This window comes from Myotis daubentonii, chromosome 3 (genome assembly GCF_963259705.1).
Source record: "Myotis daubentonii chromosome 3, mMyoDau2.1, whole genome shotgun sequence".
NCBI classification, from domain to species: Eukaryota; Metazoa; Chordata; class Mammalia; order Chiroptera; family Vespertilionidae; genus Myotis; species Myotis daubentonii.
In genome coordinates, this window is record NC_081842.1 from 169,345,049 (window position 1) to 169,370,823 (window position 25,775).

Genomic DNA, 25,775 nt, shown 5'->3' on the forward strand with positions numbered 1-25,775 from the left:
GACACACCACTGGTCCTGCAACAGGAGACCAAGGACAAACAACACTCACAGGTTCTTAATTTAGTTAGTTTGTTTTTTTTCAAATGATGATACATTTGTGAATATAAATATCTCTTTGATTTTATTTCTCTACTCACAGTGGGAAGCAAACAATCCAGAGGTAGAGATTGTTTTTAAGACCAATTTGACAATAAAACCTGAATTTGAGGTCTTTTGACCCTCATTTTGCTAGGATGGGAGTTTGTTCCATATGGTCATTAATTTTATTAGGGGGCTACTGTCACTCTGTTATTCCCACTTTGTATTGCATTTTTTCCCCTAAAACGTTATGAGGCTAATGCCTATATTTATAATAAAGTCTTAGTGACAGATTGTGTAAAAATGACTCATTAGTATCCATCAAAATGTAAGCAAGACAGAAGGCATTAATCAATGTAACCAGGTAAAATGTGCATTCTCAGTTTTGCTTGAATAAAATGAGCAGAAATGTTTCTTCGCCAATGGAAATGTTTCATCTTACAGTGTAGTCTCTTTCAAATGAGCCTACGTTTTCTTTTATTAGCCTAGGTTGAGGAACAATTTGCTCGGGAAGCCACAAACTTGTATCTCATGTTTTACTTCTGTGTAGTATTTCCTGCAAGGAAAACAGGCTGAAAAAGCACTTAGAGGTATTGACCATTTAATTTCCATTCCAATTTAGGACTCTGTCTTTTCCAAAGGAATAAACAGAAATCCGGTTATAATTTTTAGCTCTGTTCTTAGAATGCATCAGCAAGTTAGAGGCTATCTAAAAAAAAGATATGTATGAAAAAAACAACAAAGAATAAGAGAAAAAGAAAATGAGTAACTTGAACAATGAGCCTTAAAGCAACACAAAAAGCCATGTACCTGCTCAATCCAAAAAGCAAAGCTGTAAAGCAGGAACCTGATAATCAGTCTAGCTACAAATATTCATTTAGCAGCTAAGAAGAGTTCAGGCTCTACATTATGTGCCCTGGTGCTTTAGGGACTCGTGAGAGTCTGTAAGCAGGGCTGTATGTACAGCCTAAACACAGTAAGTAAGCAAACTTTAATTGGCTTTGGTATGCTGACACATGTAGGGCAGTCCATACTTACTTTCTGAAGAGGTAGTTCTTGTAGATCAAATTTAGACTTAGTCTGCAAGTTTAAAGTCATGCTTCTGCCTGCATGCATTGCTGAAATACCTCCATAGGGCAGCATGCCAAGGTTAACTGTGTTGTGTTTGTAAGCAGCGTTCTGAGTAGAGGAGATAATCATGTGACAGGGTGTGAACACATGCTCAACAAACTGATTATAACATGAACATGTTTCAATTTATCACATTTAACTTTAAGCGAGCAAACAGTAACTTTCTTTTCAAAACATGCACTCGATCAGACAGAAGCAAACGGTAAACAGTGTTAGTTATGCACATAATGAGTACCATCCAAAACTACAGAAAAGACAAAAAGCAAAGATACATTCTGTTTTATATTTGCTGCTAACTCAAAGGCATAAAATCTATCTCGTATATCATGATAGCAGTGATTTTGGACAGATGTTGTTTATCTGTGGAAGTCTATCAATTAAAAAAGTTTAAACAGTGAAGTAAGTCAGTAAACTTTTGTCAGCTGCAAATCTCATGGTGTCTTTCACATTATGAGCTCATCACATACCGAAGACAAATACTAGCTTCTGATCCTGCCTTAAAACTGATGCACTCAATGTTGCAGCCAAAATCAGTTTATTTTATTTCTCAGTTTATAGACTTACTTACAGCAACTCAGAAAAAGAGCTGGTCAAAAGTTCGTTCAATTTGAGCACTGGCTGACTGAATTTAAAGATTAATGTAGTCAAACCAGTCAAATAAGTTGCATGAAGATCCAAATATTCTAACTTTTTTATTTCTTAAAAATTACATTTAAATTGGAGAAATTTCATAATGAAACTAAAGGAATTATGATTTGAACTATTAGTGCTACTTATATTCTACACCTAAATAACTATAGAAAACTAGTACTGTTTTAATTGTGGCTACCCTTCTAAAGTTATTGCAAGTGTCTGATAGTTAATTTTTTCTACAGAACTTCATTTAAAAAATTAAGATATTTTGGGTGACTGGTCATCAACTAGTTTTCATCGGTACAATCTCTACTTTCCACTTATAACGGAAATATAATAAATCAGTATTTGATCCTTTAGGTAATTCTCTTATTTTGAAAAAAAAAATCTATAGAAGTTAACTTAATATCCTTCTAAAAAACTGAACACTAACAGTAGACAGCTACTCGACTCTAGGACATTATTTGCAAAGCAATGATTTTTAGCATCAGAGTTTCACTGACCAATAAGATTTGTTATGGATTTTTGATTGTTTTATCCAGAGTTTTTTCATTATCACTATGCCAAAATTGAAAAGGACACTGAACAGTTCAGTCTAGCCCTTGATTTCTTAAGGATTAAAATCACCCCATCTAGTGCTCTATCAGCTCCTCTAGAAGAGTAGCAGTCTCAGACACATGGGTTCATGTTTTAATTTCTCTCAGTCACAGTGGGGCTCTGTGGTGCAAGCTTGAGCCTTGAGGTTAAATTAGAGGAAAATAACGGGCATCTTTTATCCAGCGTTGTATCTGGAGCTGCCTCTCCAAGTACCGACCCAGAGCTTTAACCAATATCATGTTGGTCTGTTAAGCTTATCAGAGCTTAAAGGCAGTTCTGTTTTATGAGGACTGGACAAAGATCTATAGTTTCCAATGTAACTATTTGATTTCCAGGGTTCAAATTGATCAATTAAGTTTCACTGGGAAAGAAGCACAGCACGTCTCTGGTGCAATCTGACTTTGGACAAAATGTTCAGTAGCACAGCTATGTCAAAACTAGTTTTAGGCAACACATCTGTGCTTTACAACCCTGGATTCATCTTGTTGAGTAGCTGAGAAATTTTAAGTACGATACAGCCTGAAAAGCTCAGTATGCCAATTGAGAGGGAGCAGAAATCTTATTTGGAAAAAATTAAAGGAAGAGCTTCTAGGATTCAATGACTTGAAGCAATTCTCTAAGGCAATTTAATGTCAGAATTAAATGAGAAGCTATTAACATACATTGAAGTTGCTCTGAAAAATGAAAGACACTAATAAAATGATAATCAAACCAGGGATACTTGGAGGCTAATTGAAAAGGGAGGTGCTGTCACAGCAATGGGAAATATGTGAGTTAACTTTTATGTATCTGGACTCTGGGACAGGCAGCGCCTCCAAACTTCTGGTAATCCAAACCCCCCTCTCACCGTCTTATCTTCCTCCCTCCAAATTCCTACTCCAGTTAGAGGGGTCACCTACTTGTCAGTAGCTCTGATCAAAGGAGAGAAACCATTTAGCTGGGAAACCAGTAAATGAGAATGATGGTACCAAATGTTCAGAATTTGTTTTTCTTTTTTTATGCTTTGTTTCCACTCACTCCTCTGCTGCCTCAAATTACTCATCATTGTACATATGCTCTGAAAAGCTTCTTATAACCTTTCTTGACTAGTTCATCTTACCCTGTTACGTATGGTCGTGTCTACACGAGGCCAGAGTTTCCAAACTGTACTGTATTATTTGGCCCCAAATATTTTCGCCCTCCAAGTTATCTGTCTACATGGAGGGTGTAACTTGAGGTAAGGCATGGTGACAACCGACCAGGTGTCTCCCACTGACAGCCAGTCATGAGGCTTTGATGAGGCTCCCTTCAATGGGACTGAGCACACCTATTTGAAACAGACATTCTGATGAATTACTTGGCAAGGCAGAACCAATTTCCACAGTGAGAAACTAACACCCACACCCACACTTATTAGTTCACGCTTTCCCTAACAATGATTGTTTTCTTGTCATGTAGACACGACCTACAAACAATATAATTATTTAGAAAAAGTACACCTGAAAACACAAAATTCAAGGTTAAGGAAATATATATGATAAATGCAGTGACCTGTGCTTTCAGTAGGACACCAAGTAAAATAATAAAACTATTGAGTGAAAGACTCCAATGGTGTATTATTACCCAGAGTCCCAATTTACACTGAAGCTTTTAAACCTACAAAATGAGAAAAGGCCCTGTTTTCACAAAAAAGAGTTTTAAGATTCTACGGTCAATGCAGGGCATGCAAAGGCCACTCCATAATGATGGTCACTGGTCACAGTTCTAGAAAATGAATGACCAGATTCTTCTAAAAGAGAAATAATAGGCAACAAAAATAATTCTAGGCTTTATACATTTTTTTAACTCCTCAATAATTATGCATTCCATGCTTCATTGTGACTTAATTTTTTATCTGAAATGGTATTCATTTCCTTTTTTGCTGCAATATACACACTAATTTGTACATTTGTAGTCTTTATAAAGACATCATCTATTTCTGTTGTCTGTAGTATGATTTGAATTTAAACATTTCTTTCTATATAAAGACTAACATTCTAAATGGCGGGATTTTTATTAAATAAAATAACATGTAGGGGGCATCCAGTGTCTGCTTGTTTTATTTTCCTGTTTCTTGTTGGGAAGATTATTACTCCTTTGAAGTAATAACTTTAGTAGTCCCAAAGCGGTAACTATATGCAAATTTTATAAACAAATTAGACCTGACTTTAATAAAAGTGTGTCCATGCAGAAAGGGGCAAAATACTCACTTTTTATGGATTCAATAAAAATCATACCCTTTAGGTCACCAGAGAACAGTTTTGTGCCTTCGGAGAGATAATTTGCCTTAATGGCTCGAAAGTGACTGAAGCACCATCCCATATAATCAAGCGAAATTCTTTCTTGCTAACAATATTTAGGCTAGATTTGATAAACAACTCACCTACAGGTGATGGACTCTACAAGAGCATTAAACAACATCCACGAAAAACTATAAGGACCAATTCCCCGCAATATGAAGATAAACAAAATGCCGATTATCTATTCACCCATGTAGTTCATGCTTCACTACATGGACTTAGAAATGCCAATAAAATAAAACTAAAGGCAGGAGGGATATTCTTACAGAGAAATGCCAAACATACCCTGTCTAACCTTCTAGCTTCTATATGTCTAAGCAGCTGTTGTCTCCAGTCTGCAGGCATTTTACCACAGCTCTCCTCTCCCTTCACAGGAGTGGGCCTCGTCTTTATATCACTGTTATCTGATGGCTTGTCACCATAGTTACCCAAGTTATAGTCAGATGGTATTTTTTCCAAAAGAGCTGCCATAGTAGGCCTAGCTGAAACTGGTCTGGTTTGGGAGGCACCGTAACTCTCTGTACTGTAGCTTCTTGCAGACAATGGCCTCCTCTGGGTAAGGTTTTTAACCGGAAAACTTCCCGCCTGAGCTTTCACTTCTTGATATGAAGGGTGTTCGTCTTCATACCTGCCATTCCTTTTCAGGAACTGGGGCTCAGTCACTGAAACGCTGCTTTGGCGATCCAGACCGCCCCTATACGGAGGTCTGCCGTACCGATCGCTCGGAGGCAGCTCGTGCGGTTCACTGACCCTTCTAAACATGGCCATTTCTGTGGCGCTCACCAGGGAGTCGGCTCTTCGCAAGAAGCCTGCCCTGGCCCCTTGGCTTGCCAACTGGGCATTCACCATCGCATCCTCATTGACAGATGGCTGGGAGAAGGAGAACATCTGCTCCATGGGCGGGTACCCTCTGTAAGCTCTCGGACTGATGAGATCCTTGGCGAGGCTCTTGCCGGGCGGCTGCATGTATTCGGAGTTGTGTTGAAAAGGGGGCGGCATCCTCTTGTCGGCTTTCACTTCCACCGCTCCTTGGGGATTGAAGCTTTGGTCGAACTGGTAGACTTTCTTGGTCATGGACGCTTTCTGTGGTTGGGGCCCTTTACTGCCTCCATACGTGAGCATCTCGTCGTCCAGCATCGGGACCGACTGGCTGCGAGACATGCTGGACATGCCATGCTCCGGCCCCAACAGCTTATCCGGTCGCTCGTGGCTCCCTAAGTGATCACTTCCAGAAGCATAGTTTTCCAGCGGGATGTTATAAACCTTGTAGGTGCCAATGTCAATTTCATCGATACTCTGTGACTTTTTGAATTTGTTGGACTTGATGTCTTTCATGAGTGGGGACAGCCTCTCTGTGCTTTTGCTGATGGGAATGCCTTTAGAAGATTCCGGACGGCAGTGGATTTGCGAAAAGACGTTGCCAAGACTCCTGTTGGGATTGGAATCGTGATACTCCCATGGTAGTCCCGGAGAAAAAGGACTAGGTATGTCAATGGAGTCTTTCATATGTTCTTTCCTTTCAGGCAATGGGCTGGTGGTGGGGGTGGTCTCTAACTTGGAAGGGAAAGCGGTCCTGTCTTCAAAAGGGCTAGGGGTCCTGGTCCAATTCTGCCAAGGATTGGAAGGAGGCACTTCTGTTTCCGGCGTGTGTCTGTTTGCAGACTGCTCAAGCTCCAGGGGAACTCCGACAATCCTGTCCTGCCTGATCAAAGGCCTGCGTCCATGAGCAGGTGGGTTTCTAGATTTGGAACCTAAGAGAGGATTGCTGTTGGCATTCTCGCCTGTGGTTTCCTCGCCAACAAACCCTGTGTTATCGTAATGTGAGCCATCAGTCCAGTTGTCAGTGAAGGTGTCACTCATTGGCAGCCGGTCAGGGCGCTGTGGTAGATTCCCTGGGGGAACAGCCTCCCGCTGGCTGAGTAATGGCTTTGAATCAAGAGGCTGTGGGAAAGATTGGGTAATCCTGTAAAGACAATGGGAAGAAGTATGAAAATGGGTCATTGCCAGAAAGGGAACCAGCAGTCAAGAATGTCACCGTCCTTTGTTGAACTGCTCATTCACCCCTACCTCTCTTATGATTAAGACCTCACTACCATTTCATGTCCAAAAAATCCACCCTTTACCCTGCTCTGACTTTAATTTCTTCCTAGTAATCAACAACTTCTAACATACTATATATATTTTAGTTATCTATTATATTGTGTATTATCTTGTGTCCTCTGCTAGAATGTAAACTTACTAGTATGAGGGCAGAGATTTTTTTTTCTTCAGGCCCACCATTGTGGCTGGCACAGAGTAGGTATTAAAAATATATTTGTTGAATGAATGAATGAATGAATGAACTATACAGTTCTTTGGTATTGGTCTTGTAGCCTGTCTGATAATTAGAATCACCTGACTCCTGGTCCCAGTTCCTGGAATTTCTGATTCATGACATTTACAAACTATTGGTCGAGAGTACCTGTTCTGTAAATGCTTGGTGTACCTAATAAACCCCAACTGTCTTCAAATAAAATTTATTTGAAGACGAGGTATTGAAAATATTAAACCCATTGCATAGGGAACATACTCATGTACAGTGGGGCCTTGACTTATGAGTGTCCCAACTAACGAGTTTTTTGAGATCTGAGCCGTCTCTCAGCCGATTTTTTGCTTTGAGTTGCGAGCTAAAATTCGGGTTACGAGCCAGCTTCAGATACCCCACTGCTAGCTGGCGCAGTGAATGTCACAGTGAACGCCACAACATCAGCCCAGCATCATGTGTCTCACTCGTTCACTTCTTGATTTAACATACGAGTAATTTGAGTTAAGAGCTCCGTCACGGAATGAATTAAACTCGTAAGTCAAGGCCCCACTGTATCTTTATCTAGAATGCATATTGTATTATGTTCTATTTGACTCTATTATATTATATTAGAGGCCCAGTGCACTAATTCATGCACCAGTGGGGTCCCTTGGCCTGGAGTTGGGATTGGGCTGAAGCTGGCTCTCTGACATCCCCCAAGGGGTCCAGGATTGCAAGAGGGCACAAGCCAGGTTAAGGAACTACACCGGTGCACCTTTGGGGCTAGGGAGGGAGGGATGGGGGAGGTTGGCCAGCCAGGGAGGGACCGTGGGAGGGCTCCAGGGCATGTCCGGCCCATCTTGCTCAGTCCCAATCAGCCGGACACCATCAGCAAGCTAACCTACCCATCAGAGCATCTGCCCCTTGATGGTCAATGCATGTCATAGCGCTTGGTTGACCAGTTGACTGTTTGCCCCCTGGTGGTCAGTGCATGTCATAGCGAGTGGTTAAGTGGCCTTAGCATATCATTAACATATTATACTTTGATTGGTTGAACAGCTGACTGGTAGACCGGACACTTAGCATATTAAGCATTTATTATATAGGATGACTTTTGGTCATTGGCATGTTCATACCAGTGACCACAGTATGTCTAGAAGATGTCAATTTTTTAAAACCATTTGTACAATAATAATATTGAATTATATATCTTTTATCAGTGAGCAAAAGACTTTTAAGTGTTTTTGCTAATGAAGAAAGTACCTAAATTAATCTCAGCTTATAGAAAAAAAATAATGAATTTATAAGGAGTTAAGAGTTAATATTATCATGGGCATCAGTGAATAGAAAGTTATTTATTAATTACCAAACAATTTATGGCCAACAGTAGTGATATTATCAGTAAAATATAAATGAAAGTCATTGTTTAGTTATATCATGCTAGTAGCCCAGTGCATGGATGCGTGCACATTGAAAGGAAATTAATTAGAAGGTGACTGGCGGGATGGGACTGGGTGAGATGGGCTGGACACAGCCTGGAGCCAACCTTCCTCAGTCCCTCCTTGGCCAGCTGCACCTGGGGCAGAGCTGTGGCTCAAAGGGCATCTGTGGAGTGAGCGGGGTCCCTCTGGCAGGTTGGGTCCGTTGGCCTGTTCTGTGGGGCCTGCGGGGCCTGCAGGGCCTGCGAGGATTGGGCTGAAACTGGCTTTCCAACATCCCACAAGGGGTCCCGGAGTGCGAGAGTTGTTGTCACTGGGCAGCTCCTGTGTTGAGCATCTGCCTCCTGGTGATCAGTGCACGTCATACCTACCGGCCCATTGGCCAGTTGCTTAGCCTTTTATATATATATATAGATGATTATTTTTATTTGCTATTTGTAGTGTAAAACAGCAACAAGTTACAAAACAAGGAATCAGAACTGGGCAAATACTACCTCATCGAGTCACTTTATTGTGGTCTGTGGCTTTAGTTGTTTTCGTGTGTAAAATGGAGGTAATATAGAGTAGGATCCATTTTGGAAAGATTAAATACTTTCACCTATATTCTAACTTTTCCAGGTAGTGATAAAATGATGATAGCAATGAAAAATTTATTGAACATTTACTTTGTACTAGGCATACAAGGGCTTTACATACATCTTGCTTTAATCCAGTGGTCCTCAACCTTCTGGCCCTTTAAATATAGTTCCTCATGTTGTGACCCAACCATAACATTATTTTCGTTGCTACTTCATAACTGTAATGTCGCTACTGTTATGAATTGTAATGTAAATATTCGATATGCAGGATGGTCTTAGGCGACCCCTGTGAAAGGGTCATTTGACCGCCAAAGGGGTTGCGACCCACAGTTTGAGAACCGCTGCTTTATCCATAACACCATTATGAGTGGTGAAATGACTACATAAATATAATAAGTATTGGGGGAAAAATTTTGTTTAAAAATTGTTGTTCTGTTCTATCATCTCAACCTGTTATTAATCTACAATCTCTCCCTTAAACAATGGCTTTGCTTTATAAAATGGATTCAAGGTACTGTTGGAAATCCCAGGGGCCTCCATTTGCCTCCCTGCCCCTTCCATTTTCTATGTAACTCATGTGCTGATACAATTCCAAAGTTAAGATGATTTCATTTTCATAAGTTGCTGAAAATAAACATTTGGGAACAGAAAAGAGGGAATTCTGAAAACACACCTGTTACCCCACAAAGAACTATGTACTGCATCTTTAGCTGTTGTCTGCAAGGACCCCACTTTAACCCGGGCGTTAGAGGATCCTGAGGAAGCCTGGGAGGGCGAGTAGTCTGAGTAAGTGCCTGAGGAAACACTGTTATTCAGACAGTGAGTTTTGTCAACTTCAGACTCATCAGTTGATTCTGAAATGTAAAGGGAAAATATTACAATGCTCTGAACACTGACAATTATAAACACAGAAAAGTAAGGATAAAAACAGATAGCATATCGATAAATGTTAGAAGTACATAATTGTAAAATTTTTCTATAGACTATGGTGTATCATAATTTACAACTGGTGATTCATCATGCACATGCATTTGTGGTGTATTTTACACATCAGGTTCACAATGTTACCTTTTTTGTCCTTCCCTAGCAGAACAAGTTTGGGTGGGTACAGAGGGGTCTCAGCTAATGAAGGGTGAAGCTCCCCAATCCTCATATCATTAGCTGGATGAACAAAAGAATCCTGAGAGATATAATAATATAGGACAAGGAAAGTAAACATTTAAAACAATGGTTAACCAAGATGGCAATATTTTATTTGGTTCAGATTTAAAGATGGGGTTTCTAAAACTTAAATCCCTGTGGAGCACTGGGAGTAGTGAATCCTATGTATCTGTAAGGTAAGCCCTAATTTTTTTATAATTTAAATGAATACATTTATTCATCAGACATTTGTTGAATGCTGTTTATATGCCTGACACTGTGCAAAGAACTGTACAAGTTCCAAAGAAAGACAAGATGTCACCCATACTGCTGGGAATTTATAATCTAGTTGGGGAGATGAGATATAACTCATTATAGCACAGGATTCAATTATGATAAGCCTTATATGAGTAATATGATACATATAATATAAGCCATGTAGGAGTTCTAAGGGGAAAACTTCTTAAGAGTTTTCAAAAGAAAATATATCACTGATTAGCTGGAATTTTTTTTAAATCCTTAGCTATATTAATGCAAAACTGGATCCTCTAAGTCTTGCTTTTACCACCAATCTCCCTTTTAATGCCTACTGTTTCCCAAGTGATCCCAATTTCTTTCATTCTATCATGCTTTGTTCCTAAGCTTTCTCATATCAGTCTAGCCTGCTAAATCTTCATTCTAAATCCATCCATTGAGTGTAATGAGCAACATTGGCATGAGAATAGAACTGTATAATGACAATTTAACATGTAAAAAAATCTATAAATTTACAACTCCTATAATTCAAATTATTATTCCCAGGTAACCACGTAGTGGTAGAGAATTAGGGAAGACAAAAATACCAAATTCTCATTTTTTTCTAGATATTTTAAAAAATGGCTTGTCTATGTATCTACTGATGTAAATTTATCCACAGCAGTTATCTTTATGTCTATTGTCCCTTAATCTTTAGGTTAATTGGAAATAAAAAAAATAATTTCAGATTTATTTTCATTTATTAGTACTTGCTAGTTTGGAACATTAATATAACACATTTGGAAATATTTTATTAATTCAGAGAAAGAATATACTTGAGGACAAAAATATAAAAAATGCACTGGGTCCTGCCTGATGATTAATCTGTGAGTAATGATCAGATAGATGCTCTTATTATAAACTAGAGGCCCAGTGCACAAAAATTTGTGCACTTGCGGGGGGGGGGGGTGTCCCTCAGCCCGGCCTGTGACCATTCACAGTCCAGGACCCCTTGGGGGATGTCCACCTGTCGACTTAGGCCCACTCCTCGGGGGATCAGGCCTAAGCTTGCAGCCAGACATCTTTCTGGCAGCCAGGGAGCCATCAGGGATGTCCAACTAAAGGCTTAGGCCCCCAAGGGATCGGGTCCAAACCGTTAGTTGGACATTCTTAGTGCTGCCACGGAGGTGGGAGAGGCTCCTGCCACCACCTCTGTGCTGGCCAGCCATGAGCCAGCTTCTGGCTGAGTGGCACTCCCCATATGGAAGTGCACTGACCACCAGGGGGCAGCTCCTGCATTGAGCGTCTGCCCCCTGGTGGCCAGTGCACATCATAGCAACCGGCCACTCTGCTGTTCTGTCAGTGTGCATATTAGCCTTTTATTATTATTTTGTAGGATGTTCCTATTTCCCCCCTTTTGTCCCCTCTACCCAGCTCTTGCCCCCCACTTCTCTCTGGCCATCACCATACTGGTGTCTGTGTCCATGGGTTGTGCATATATTTTCTTTGGCTAATCCCTTCTTTAAATTCACTTCTTTAAATTTTTATTTTCAGATAAGTGCTTATAACTGCACTATTATATATTTTCTATTATATCATTTAGAATTAAGATATCTTTTAATTGAACCCTTGTAAATTTTAGCACAATTTAATAAATTATGCTAGAAGCAATTAGGAGATTTATCATGTAATGCAGATACATTTCAATTAAATTTTATTAGATGCTCTCTCGGTTGTCCAATGTAAGTGGACAGGGACATGCTAGCACCACTGTGGCCTTATTTCTGTGGGGTTCTCCCTGATCTCACAGATGTTCATGTAACACCTTGACAAGTGGGAGGAAGAGCGACACCTGCCACCGGCAAGATTTCAAGGTAAAACTGGCAGAAATAAAGGGACTCAATCGAAGTGAACTGGAAGGCCAGTGTGTGTGTTTTTTGCTTGTTTGTTTGTTTTTTAATTTGGATGATCCCTTATTTCCCTACTATTTGTATTTTACATTTTCTTTCTTTTTTAAAAAAATTTTTTTCCCTTCTTTTTTAAAAATATATTTTATTGATTTTTTACAGAGAGGAAGGGAGAGAGATAGAGAGTTAGAAACATTGATGAGAGAGAAACATCGATCAGCTGCCTCCTGCACATCTCCTACTGGGGATGTGCCCGCAACCCAGGTACATGCCCTTGACCGGAATCGAACCTGGGACCTTTCAGTCCGCAGGCTGACGCACTATCCACTGAGCCAAACCGGTTCCGGCTGTATTTTACATTTTCAAAGAACTTCTATCACATTTTACCAAATGTGAGCCTTACAATGACCTGGTGAGGTTGGGAGGGCAGGCAATTTGTCTCCATCCTAGAGGAGAACAAACAAAACTCAAGAGTGGACACATGGCAGGCTCTGTGGCCACCGAGTTGTGGCTCTTAGGCCTGGAGTCCAGGCCTCCTGCATCTTGAGCTCCTACCCTTCCCATGCTACTGGAGCTCAAAGTCTATCTTGTTAAAAAAAAAAAAAAAGAAAAATTTTTTTTTATTAATTTTTAATATTTTAATTTGAAATAATCTCATACATGTAAAAAAACACTATAAAATACTACAGCATATTATATGTACCCTTCATCCAATTTCTTAGGTGTTAATAATTTAAACATAACCATTATACAACTAACAAAATTTGGAATATATTTTTCTTATAATCTCTTTAATGTTACTTAATCCACTTACTTTGTTTTTGTTAATCTTCACCTAAGGATATTTTTCCATTGAATTTTAGAGAGAGTGAAGGGAAAGGGAGAGACACATTGATTGGTTGCCTCCTGCACATGCTTTGATAGGGACTGGGGATCAAGCCAGCAACCGAGGTACATGCCTGGGACCCTTCAGTCCACGGACTAATGCTCTATCCACTGAGCAAAACAGGCTGCAGCTTAATTCATTTACTTTTAATCTATATGTGTCTTTATATTTAAAGTGGGTTTTGTTTTTGATTCACCCTCATAATCTGTCTTTTAATTGGTGCATTTATGCCACTGACTTTCAGAGTGCTTACTGATAGAGTTACTACCATATCAGGTGGCTGCTGGGGCTTCTGGGGCGGGCATGCCTTGCCGCCCTGGGACCCACCGATCTTGGGTCCTGGGTGGCAAGGCACGGCCGGCTGCTGGGGCTTCTGGGGCAGGCGTGCCTTCCTGGGAGGCCAGCCTGCCCTGGATGGTGGCGTGCTGGCAGTTGGCGCTACCCACCCTGCCTGCAGTATGCAAATTAGCCACTATCTTTGTTGGTGGTTAATTTGCATATTGTGCTGATTAGCCAATGGGAGGCATAGCGAAGGTACGGTCAATTACCATGTTTGTCTATTATTAGATAGGATGTTAAGGTCTCCCTAGTGACAGGCTTAGGGCTTCGGGTATTGCAGAGAAACATCCATTTCTTTAAATCTTGGCTTAAGTTCTATCTTTTGGGTTGTTTTTGGTTAGGTTGACATGGGAATATTTGCCTGTGAAAAACCTGGGTAGACTTGATACTTTTGTTTTTGTGTTTAAAGAATATTTTACGGGAAGAAGACTAAAGATAATCTAGTTGATCTTTTCATTTCATTTCCTAGGGGTGGATTCTGAGACTCAGCAAGGTTGACACAGACAGACAAAAGCCCAGCATGGAGGCATAATTCCACCGGGCTCTGGTCCAGTGATCTCCATGAATATAGTGCTGCTTCCTGGTGAGCTCAGCTGGGAGAACAGCAGACACTTAAAATGCAGTGTCAGATTTGAAGAGGGATAGGAAAGAGTGGGATTGATGGACATACTGGAGATGAAGAGGAAAATAGGTGTTTTTGTAGATTTTGAAAGTTGTTTCAAAGAAACTTATGACAAAATTTTAAGTTGGAAGATCAGAGAATAAAAGTTTACACATCTTTGGAGAAATGTATAAGTAGAAACAGATGCAAGTTTGATAAGTGGGATCATGAAAGGCATAAAATATATAGACTTTCAAAAAAGTGTCAGTGACAAGGTGGCCTATTTCCATTTTATTCCTACTTTACCATTTATGGACCAGGTTACCTTGGGAAAGTAAGTGTAACTCTCTACATTTTATTCAATTCATTAATAAAATGAAGGTAATTGAAAATAAGAAACTGTGCAAATTTCTGTCTAGTACTAATATTCTATAAGTACAAGTATAGCTTATTTTTGAAATAATATTAAAATACTCTTATGACAATTAATATTGAAGTATAGGCTTTTTGTTTTAGTCAAAATAACAAACCAAATAGTTGTACAATGCAGAAATGTAAATATAATAAAGGGTTTTACTTTTTTTCCCCATTATGCCTTAGACATTCAATAATTATCTTATATGTTTAGATCAAACTTTCACACTTATACCCCAACTGGTTCATAGATGGCCATCTTCTCTCTGTGACCTCACATGATGGATAGAAGGGGCTAGGGAGCAATCTGGGTCTCTTTTATAATCTCATTAATGAGGGCTCTACCCTTGCTAATCACCTACCAAAGAGCCCACCTCCAAATACCATCACATAGGTTTTAACATATTAATTTTTGCGGAGATACAAAAATTCAGTCTGTAGCACCAGCTCTTTAAAATAGCTAGAAATTCCTCATTTTTTAATTTTCAGGATAAAGATTATTACCTCAACAGAAAGGCCTTCCTTGGTCACCCTGATCAATAGGACCCTCTGATCACCCTGCTTATTTGCATTAAATATAATAAAAACATTTATTATTATTTAATTTATTAACTGCAGACTGAGTTTCGTGAGGGCAGGGCCCACGTCTGTTTTGTCCGCTATTGTCCTCTCAGTGTCCAGCACAGTGGCTACTATAGAGTAGGGGCACAATAAATACGCGTTGAATAAGTGAATGACTGATATGGTCTAATGTTGTAACCCTGGTAACATGTTTTCATCCAATCAGAAGTTTATTGAAGGCCAAAACAATTTCTCTGAATTTTTCTTGAAATAAGTGTTGGATGCCATACCTATACACATTTTATCACCTGTTTGAATCAAATGTATTTTCACAACATCAATCTACCATATAGCCAATAAAATAGAATCCTTCTTAACTCTGATGGTCTAATACAATATATTATGGATATGAATACATTAATACAATATTATGAATAAAGTTAAAATATAGTGATGGAGGATATTGTGGAGTGAGGAAAGCAGGGAGAGAGGAGAGAAGGAAGAAGGGAGATGGGTACAGTGAATAAAGCTCTGACATAAAACAATTAAAGGCCAGAAGTTCCTGAATTCCTGGTATACAAATGCCTTTGGTGTCTTAATAATTTTGATACATGGACCCTAGACTAAAGAAATACATAACAGTCCCATTTATTAAGTAATTAGGTCCAAACTTGTATATATGTTTATGACCTACTTTGTGATATTTACTTTATGTTTAAATAACCAAAACTACTTATTAATGGAATGTGTGCACCTATTGGACACCACGTCTACCTTCTCAAACCTTGGAATCATATTAGATACTACCACTCTAATTTCTGTTTCACGTTGATGTTCTGGGGACACTTGATGTTTGATCACAGCAACTGCTTCAAGTAACTTTTTAACTGATTGGCAATGATTGCTTATCTCTCTAATTTCTTAGAGTATTACATTCTCCATCACACAAGTAACCATATGATCATATTTCATATTATATATTCTCTACTTACTTCATCTTTGTTAAGTGTACCTGGCAAGGCCCTAAGTTAGTTGGGGATTATGCACGCATTTTTATATTTCTTCTTTCTCTCTCACAGTGTTTTGCACAGTGCTAAATATACAGTTGGTGTTTAATCAATGTAATAAATTGATGCTCTAAAATGCAGATTTGTAAAAGAGTTTCACCAATCTAGATTTTAGAGAAAGAGGTATAGTAACTTCTAGATGTTTTCATAAAAATTAAGTATCTAATAAAGATAAAAATGTGATAAGCAAATTATCTGAAGTGTTGATGAGATAGTGCAGAGAGGTGGCATACATGTAGTTGAATTCTTTTCAGACCAAACAAATTGATAAGGATGAATATCTAATACAAAATATGGGACTTAAACTCCCATTACTAGATTGAGCAAAGCTAAATTTCAGTTATCTCCCCTTTTTTGTGTTGTTTATAGTAGTGTTTCCTAGAAGATTGTAACCTAAACACAAAAATATTTGAAAAAATTTTTGGCTCAAAATCTGATCAGGAATTTTACTGAGATTTGTAGAATAAAAAAATCTTCAGTTAATCTCTTCTAATGACTCATACAATAAAAGTTTGAAGTTGCCAAAAGACTATCATGAAAATGACATAATGCATGTACTGGCTGGGTGAGCAAATTATTTTTTCTGTGTATATTGGAACTTTTGGAGCTGTATTAATGCTTTTAGGCCATGAGGGTATCACTTATCTGTGATTTATTAAATGCAACTCTCATAGTTTGAAAGAGTAGAGAGACTCCATTTATATTTTGGGAAACAAAATGTACTTTTAAAGGAAGATCTATTCAGTTAAAAAAAAAACCACACGTATGACTTAGTATTTCCGAAAAATCCAAACCACACTGGCAATTACCAATAACCTTGAAATACCTCCATTGTAATCTCCTTTGGGGCTACAGGCCACTTGTGTTCATATTTTTCTTTCACAGTTTGCTCCGTGTTAGCAGTTGGATTTGAATTCTCAATACGCACTCCATGGCTTGGCTTACCCACCAGATTTTGAACAGATTTTACCATATTCTTTAAATCCTCTGGGTAAGGAGTTGGATATCGTTTTAGGTTTATTTCAACCTAGAAGTTTATAAAAAGAAATTTAATATCAAAATACCTTCAGCAAGCATGTTCACAAAACTACTCCACTTTATGTGTAGTAGTAGAACCAAATGCAGTATAGTGAGTGCTGAGCTGGCTGAGAAACTGTTCTGTAGAGTAGAACATTTAGAGTTCTTCTCTTATTCTGCATGTGGGATTTTTTTCTCACCCCTGCCCACCCTTCTAGGTTAAAATACAATTTTTGGATTATATCCTATCTTTAGACCTACCCTATAATGGTTGAAATAGCAGTACATCCAACACTTAAGTGACAGTTTATCTCTGAAAAATGTAATTTGTGACTCTCATTTGCTTTTATATTTTCTTGAGAGGCTGTCCTTTTCCCTACATAAATTATCTATAAGTAATTATTTTGATATTAAAAATATCAATGCAGGTGATGAAGGAGACCCCAAAAGATTTATAAGTAGGATGAGTTATCACTTATTTAAAAACTCAGGAGGGGACAATATCTGCTACTCAAATATGCTTCAGCTTTCTGTTAATTGGTATGTTACATCAAAAGGTAGGGTAGCTAATTCTTGTTAACATTTAAGAAAACATATTTCAGGGTGGGTTTAAATTTAATTTTTACCCTAATAAAGTAACATGCTTTGTAGATAATGTCTTACACTAAAGAGAAATAAATTGTGAACATTTTCTAAGACATTCTAGGCAAATGTAAAATTTGGCTTATGTTTATTCAGATATTATTTCTATACTTGAACTCCTTTTTGGTGTATCAATCTGACTTTAGAAACATATGTTAATGATTATTTTTCCCATTTAACTTAGAGAAAATGTAAGATATTCCATATAGAATATTGAAACAATAGAGTACTTACATGGAATAGATATAAACTGTTCATGCTGATTAAAAGGGAGCAGGAGGAAAAATAAGGGGCAGATTTACTTGGCCAGGCTTGTTCCAAAAATTATGCCTTTTTGTATCTGAGTAGAACCAACTTTACAAAATGGAATGGTTTATGTGATTGTGGCGAGTATGTGTCTGTGAAAGTGTGTGGGGGTTGAGGAGGAGCAAGTGGAAGAGAAGCTGAAGGAGGAAGAGTGGGAATGAGAGAGAGAAAAAGAAAGCGGGAAGGGCACAGGTATATACACCCCCACACACCCATGTAATTCATGGGATGTAAGAAACCATGACAGTGGTATAGATCTGAGGATTATGAATATGAAATCAAACACTTTTGCTCATCTGCAGTTTTAGCAAATCCACCAACTTTGTTATTCTAGTGTTTTGTCTTTCTTGTGGCTCATTTTCCTTCTCAAATATTGGCATTGGATGATTTCTAACATTCCTTTCAGGAAAAATTCAAAATTATTTTCCCAATTACTTTGGAAAGCTGATGAAAAACCAGATAATTAATTTTGCTAGTGTATGTATTGTTTAAATGTAATTTAATCTCTTGTACTCCCAAATTAATAAGGATGACATTAATAATATATAGAAATTAAGTTATAAAAATATAACTCAAGAAAAAGTTCGACTTTACAGAAAAAGTGTAAGTTGTTAGAGTGTAATATAAATATATTTCAGGGCACTTAATTTATAATGCATTCTTAAATAAACATAAAAAGAATGATACCAATGCTAGACAAAGTCTATTGGGATGCATGCATCTTGGATCTGCTGTTTAAATTGTAGTAGAAATGTTAATCACTAATTAAATCTTAGTTTAAAATTTTATTGTTGAACTTGTTTAAAAGCATTTGATATCAAAGGACTAAAAAGCAAATACTACATTTAAAACTGTAAACTATAGAATGGTACAACTATAATGCCAATTAAAACATCTTTTAATTTTTAATAATTAGCAACATATGACTGAGAAATAATTCTCAAGTAGGGCACTAAGTTAAAATTCTATGTTCCTTAAAATATCTTCAATGCTGAAATTGCTTCTAATTGAATCAAAGGCAAAAATGTGAAGCATTCTTCTTTAATTGAATTAAATACTTCACTGAATAATGTAATATATTTTTGTAGATGCTATGTCCCATCTGACACAATTATATGGCTATTTACTAATGGCTACAGTACGAATATTTTCTGTTTATTTTATAAGCAAATTAATGCAATATTTTGTTCACATCACCAGAATATGTTTGAGTATTTCATCTCTATAAGTATTTTTAAATCTAGAAACAGAAGTGGATTTACCATGAAGTTAATGAAGCTTGTGCTTTAGGGCCTGTCACTTGCATGGGTTGCTTCCAAAGCCTTGTGAGAGGCCCTGCTTATGTATTACACAGTTATTTTATATTCTTTTCCTTAAAGAGGCCCCTCTTAAAACTGTGGAAACTTCAGGTCTCATAAAACTTAGATTTGTTCTATCTATACAATAAGCTTCTTGCTTTCCATTTATTAGTCTACCAGCAGAACCTAAATTTAAGCCAGATTTCTACTTATATAATATTAGAGGCCCAGTGCATGAAATTCATGCACAGGTAGGGTCCCTTTGGCTGCTGGCTGGGGCCTTCTTTTGTTCCGCCCTGCCCCCTGGTGGTCAGCACATGTCATAGCAAGCAATCAAACTCCCAGTAGGTTAAACTCCAGAGGGGACATTTTGCATATTAGGCTTTTATATATATAGATGGGAGTGATAATGTCTCTCCCACACGCTTATGCTAATCTGGAGCTAACATGAGATAATAAATGTGATAGTCCTTTGAAAATTTACAGATTCTATGCAGAGGTTAGATACTGTTTCTAATATATTCTATTTATGTATTTTTAAAATCTGGATTCCTTCGGTAATATAGATTCTACTATATATGTCTAACTGCAATACCATACTGAGTGATTTTTTTTCAGATTGCATGCAGCAACACTATCATTTATTTAGTATTTGCCATGTGTCAGGCACCAGGCAAAATGTTTTATAAGGATATTTAACTTATTATTAGCTATTTATATAATACACATCTCATTATTTACCACAATTTTAAATATAAATAATAAATTATTAATTAATAATTATGATAAATTATAATTACATATCATTTAATTTTCACAAGTCATTATAGCACCTGTTCCTATTTAATGGAAAAAAAACAACAACCCAGGGCTCAGACAGTGTAAGTTTCTTGCCCAAGATCACACTGCTGGTAGGTATCAAAGCCCAAACTCAGGTCTTTCAGTCAAAATTATGCTACACAAATATTACTTGACTCAGAGCTATTCTCTGGTACAGGTGTGGCGCATATTTGTACTCTCTTGTGGAAGAAATACTGTAAGTCTAAAATGTTAATTTTATTGATTAAATAACATAATTTCAATTTTTTACAACATGAAGCTAACATGATAGTTTATAATTTATTTTTAAATTAAACTATAATTTTATAATTTTGTTATATTTGTAAGCTCTGTAAAAGCATATTGTATACCATTTCCCAGATTGTTTTTCCTTTCTACTCTTCAACTCATGTGTGCTGTACTTCAGAAATGAACAAACATGATCATAAACACAATTATATTAATAGGTCAGCAATGCCCAAATACAAAAGTAGTTTCTTTATATTTCTAAATATGTAGGCTAGGAATATTCCTTTATTCTAATATGGGATAAATATATATGTTCATTCACTTATTATACACATAGGTGGGAAAAACCTGTCAATTATGCTCTTACCAAAATGTTGTGTATATCACTCACCATAAAGTATTTGCTCATTTCACATATACATTTTACTAAAATGCAAAATATTTACTGAAATGCTATTTTACTTAAATTTTGGAAAATAGAAGCTTTTCATAAAATTCTATATATCTTAGATCTAAATAAAGTGCAGTAAATGCAAATAGCAGCTGCAAGATGTTGGAGACTCCCCCAAAATGTAGCAATGAAGAAAGAATTAGTGTTAATAGCTAGGGCATTTAGAAGTGATACTTGAATTCACACAGAACTGTGCTTTTCTTATATAATGATTAAATTCTATTTTGATTTGGCTGTAAATTCCAGTAAGAGAAATAATAGTTAATGCTATGATTATTAATTGTTAAATATCTTATTCTAGGAATTAATTAGAACATTTTACACACAAAGAAAACATATAGTAGTTTTAGTCAGGAAAATGCGTTCTCAGCTTGCCTTATATTGCAGAAAAAATATAAGACAATAAGAATCTAGTCCATTACATGTGGATGGTAAAGTTTACAAAAAATGCAGTGTTCTTTCACATCCCATCAAGACTTTCTCCCCCCATTAAACTCTTGAACCCAACCCACAGAGACAAAGAAACCCTATTTGCCACAACTCCCAAACCAATCTTCTCTTACAGGAATTCTCATCATCTGTGCCTTCAAATTAAAGGTAAATTGATGCTTTTCAACAGACACCATCTTTGTGCTTAAAGTTCACTCTCAGCAAATCTCAATTTACATCTCAATCTATTTTAAGAATCAAGTTTAGTTATTTAATCTCCCCCAGAATTAATATTTTTAAAAAATGTATGCATGTGTGAGGACAATTTAGATTTTTCTCAATAGCGTCATCAACATTCTGCTTGACTATTGGTATTCCCACACTTTAAATAAAAAGAAATCTTTAAAAATAAAAACATAAAAAATGAAGCACCCACCTCAAAAACCATGCCAGTTACCCCCCCATTAGCCACTTCATATTATGTTCCCTCCCCTCTGACTCAGGTCTCCCCGCCCGATTGCCAATGTCAATGAACAAAAATTAAATGGGGATCAAACATTGGCAGTTGGTAAGTTTCTATGATCAACATTTCTTACCCCAAATCATGCAGAACATACCCCTTAAACCACTGTTCCAAGGTTGCCTCTACATGGGGGATTCTCCTACCCCAAACACCTAGGCCTACCTGTCTGCCACTTAGAGAGGGAAGAGTGGTGGATTGTGCTGCAACTGGCAATGGAGTGCACATGCTCCTTTCCTGCTGGAGGCCACTTATACAACCCCATGCCAGCTGTGGGTCATTCTGGGGGACGGGCATATCTTGGATCTGCTGATCACACCTGGCCCATGGTGTGCAGCAATCGCCAGACAGTCTGGCAGGTTGGAGAGTAATCCCACGCTGGCCCCTTTCCCAGGGGGCTTGGCAGGAGTGATCCTGTGGGAGAAGGAATCTCCATTTTCTGGGAGAAAGAGGAGCACTGTAGCAATACTTTCACTTTATCATTTTTCTACTCTTGATTTTTTTTTCATTCTGGGTAATGCATTTAAAATAACCATCAGAAAAATTAGTTTTAATTCCTGTAATAAAATGGTACCAATATCATATGAAGCTAAAGTGTTGCAATTTCTTCACACAATGCAGCATTCATATTGCACTGTACACACTATCAGTAAGGCATTATATTCTAGTCCATTTGGAAGTTGGTGGCATAGGTCACTGGTTCCTTTTTAAATTGTATGTAAATTAAAGGTAAAATTGTGTTAAGTTGAATGTACATGTAATGAACCAGAAAAGTGTGATTTAGTTTAAGATTTCAGCATCTTCCATGCATCATATTTTCTATGATGATTTATTTAGAAGTTTGTTTGTGTTCTAATTTGTCTAATAGCCAATGGCATTGGAAATATTCAAACTAGTCAAAGTAAAGTAGAATGAGATTTAGGAAACACATATGGTTTTACCAAAATATAAATAAAGCAAATATAAATGAACACAGAGAAAAATGCACTCTAAAATATAATGAAGGTACTCTGATTATAAACAGACCTGAGCACATAACACACAAACAGGACTTCTAAATAATTGTTTACATTGACTATATTTTATGTTTTCATTGTCACATATGCCAGAGTATATTAAATATACTCTTTTCCACTTGGATCCTTTGAATATAGATTTTTAGGAAGAAGTGCATAGTTTTTTACGTCGGTGGAGTAAAACAATGAATCAAAGGTCCAGTATAGAATGCATCACCCACTGGTTCTGGATCTAATGTATAAGATCCTAAAGGTTTTTGTTTGTTTTTAGTTTGGTATTATTTTTTCTAGGAATTCACAATAAAAAATGTCTCTGGTTCTGAGATAGCACTAATTAACAACCCAGAAACATTTTTTAACTCAGATTTTTAACAGAATTATCATTTTGATTTGGAAATCCATATAGATATGCTCTGTCAATTACCTTACAGTCTAATTCTAATAAGGTTCCAAAGTGTGTTGGTATAAAAAAAAGTTTATAAAATGTGGAGAGGACCAAAAAAACACATTATACAATCTAGATCTACTAATAGAATAACTATACAATTACCTAGGAAATTAGTACGCATGATAAAAAAAGTGTACAAAGAATGCCATAAAAATAATGAGAGATTCAAGATGTTGTTACAACGATAATATAAAGATCTGATATTGATAAAATCTATATCAATTCTGATCTTTTTAAAGTTAATGAAAAATACAGATTTTAAAATTCAACCTCGTTACTTGACTTAGATTGGTTCCAATAAAAGATTTTAAAAAGTATGCTTTAGAGTTAAAAAAAATGAAGTTATTTTCTCTAAGGAACATCACCTGTTATTAGCCCTCACCTCCTTTAAAATTTGTCCTCATACTTAAGAAAACTCATCAATTCTTCTCAAAATATCCCAGTAACATAGAATCTTTCAGAGATTTTAATACCAATGTACTATATTCATCCATCGGCTCTTCAATAAATGTGTAATTTGGTTTCAACAGTCTGCATGATGTTTTGTTCAGTGATGAAAAAACACACATTTCAGTGTATCAAAGGATATATAAGATGCTCAGGAAAAGCCCATCACCCAGATATTTTTCCTGGCTTTTTCTCACCTTGAATCTCTTTCATGCTATTCTGTAAGATGAATTGGGACATTCTTCTCATTCTCAAGCAAAACAATGCTTTCAGAATTAACATTCTGCTATAACGGAAGGTACCACCCTGAGATTTAAAGATGTATCTGACCATCTAGCAGGGGTCACTCCATTTGTTTCAAAATCTATTTGAATAAGAACATTGAACAAGCAAAAGTAAGAAACAACAATTAAAAGGTTCACCTTAACTTTCCCAGCATTATCGTCATCTTCCTTTTTGTCTTCAAATTCAAAGGCAACAGTCATGCGTTGCTGTCTCTGCTCTTCCCACAATGTCGGGTTAAAGCTGTCACTGTCTGACTGGAAATCTACAGTTAGATTCCAAAAGATTGTTGCTTACTTTTACATAAAGTGTTTTTAATAGAGTTTAGTACACTATGCAAACCATGGTGATAGCTACTACAAACAAATACAAAAATTTTTTAAAAGGGATAAAACAAAGAAAAAAGGGACATAAAGAAAGGAAAAAAAAGGAAAGGAGGAAGAAAGTGGGAATAAAATTCCCTTGATATTTGTTACATGGTCTTTAAAATATATTATTGATTTCAGAGAGGAAGGGAGAGGGAGAGAGAGAGAGATAGAATCATCAGTGATGAGAGAGAACCATTGATCAGCTGCCTCCTGCACACCGCCTGCTGGGGATCAAGTTCGTAACCTGGGCATGTGCTCTTGACCAGAATCGAACCTGGGACCCTTCAGTCCACAGGCTTATGCTCTATCCACTGAACCAAACCAGCCAGGATGGTCTTTTAATATCTTAACACAATTCAGGTTTCCTAAGTATACTTTAATTATATATTGAGGTTCGGAAGTTTCCAGTGTAGAGAATGAGCTCTTCATAGGACAAAAATAATAGTTGGACTAAACATTTTTAAATATTATCTGTTTTAATCTTTAATCCTCACCTGAGGACTGCTTTGAGCAGTGATGGAGAACCTTTTGAGCTCGGCATGTCAGCATTTTGAAAAACCCTAACTTAACTCTGGTGCCGTGTCACATATAGAAATATTTTTATCTTTGCAACCATAGTAAAACAAAGATTTATATTTTTGATATTTATTTTATATATTTAAATGCCATTTAACAAAGAAAAATCAACCAAAAAAATGAGTTCGCGTGTTACCTCTGACACGCATGTTATAGGTTCGCCATCGCTGGCTTAGAGAGAGGAAGAGAGAGAGAGAGAGAGAGAGAGAGAGAGAGAGAGAGAGAGAGAGAAAGAAAGAAAGAAAGAAAGAAAGAAAGAAAGAAAGAAAGAAAGAAAGAAAGAAAGAAAGAAAGAAAGGCATTAATTGGTTGCCTTCAGTATCCCAGGTATGTGCCCAGACCTGGAATCGAACCAACAACCTTTCAGTGTACAGGAGAGGCTAAAACAACTGAACCACTTGGGCCAGGCTTATCTTTTTAATCTTCACAACAGCACAATGGTAATACTAACATCACCCTCAATTTACTAATGAGAAAACTATATCTGAGTTTTAAGACTTGCTCAAAGTCATGCAGTTTCCCTGTGGTGTATACAGGATCCTGTTCCATGTCTGTGTAATTACAAAGCCCATATTTTTAACCACTAAACTGTGTCTGGATTTTATATAAGGTATTAACTATATAACAATGGTTTTATAAAGTGTCTAAGATTGCACCATTGTGTGTGTTGGGGGTAAGGTGGAGTCGGGGTAATGGAAGG

At 37.1% G+C, this 25,775-nt stretch overlaps 1 protein-coding gene across 1 annotated transcript in view; it reads right to left on the reverse strand.

The window, feature by feature from the left end:
• Positions 1 to 25,775, reverse strand: part of LRRC7 (leucine rich repeat containing 7) — a 495,371-nt gene that overhangs the window by 81,295 nt on the left and 388,301 nt on the right. The window contains exons 16-22 of the mRNA XM_059689215.1: positions 24,272 to 24,396; positions 22,104 to 22,352; positions 17,034 to 17,234; positions 10,127 to 10,238; positions 9,732 to 9,912; positions 5,043 to 6,720; positions 1,117 to 1,257 (exon numbers count right to left, since the gene is read on the reverse strand). Of these exons, the coding sequence (XP_059545198.1) occupies positions 1,117 to 1,257; positions 5,043 to 6,720; positions 9,732 to 9,912; positions 10,127 to 10,238; positions 17,034 to 17,234; positions 22,104 to 22,352; positions 24,272 to 24,396 (2,687 nt within the window). The remainder of the gene's footprint in view (positions 1 to 1,116; positions 1,258 to 5,042; positions 6,721 to 9,731; positions 9,913 to 10,126; positions 10,239 to 17,033; positions 17,235 to 22,103; positions 22,353 to 24,271; positions 24,397 to 25,775) is intronic.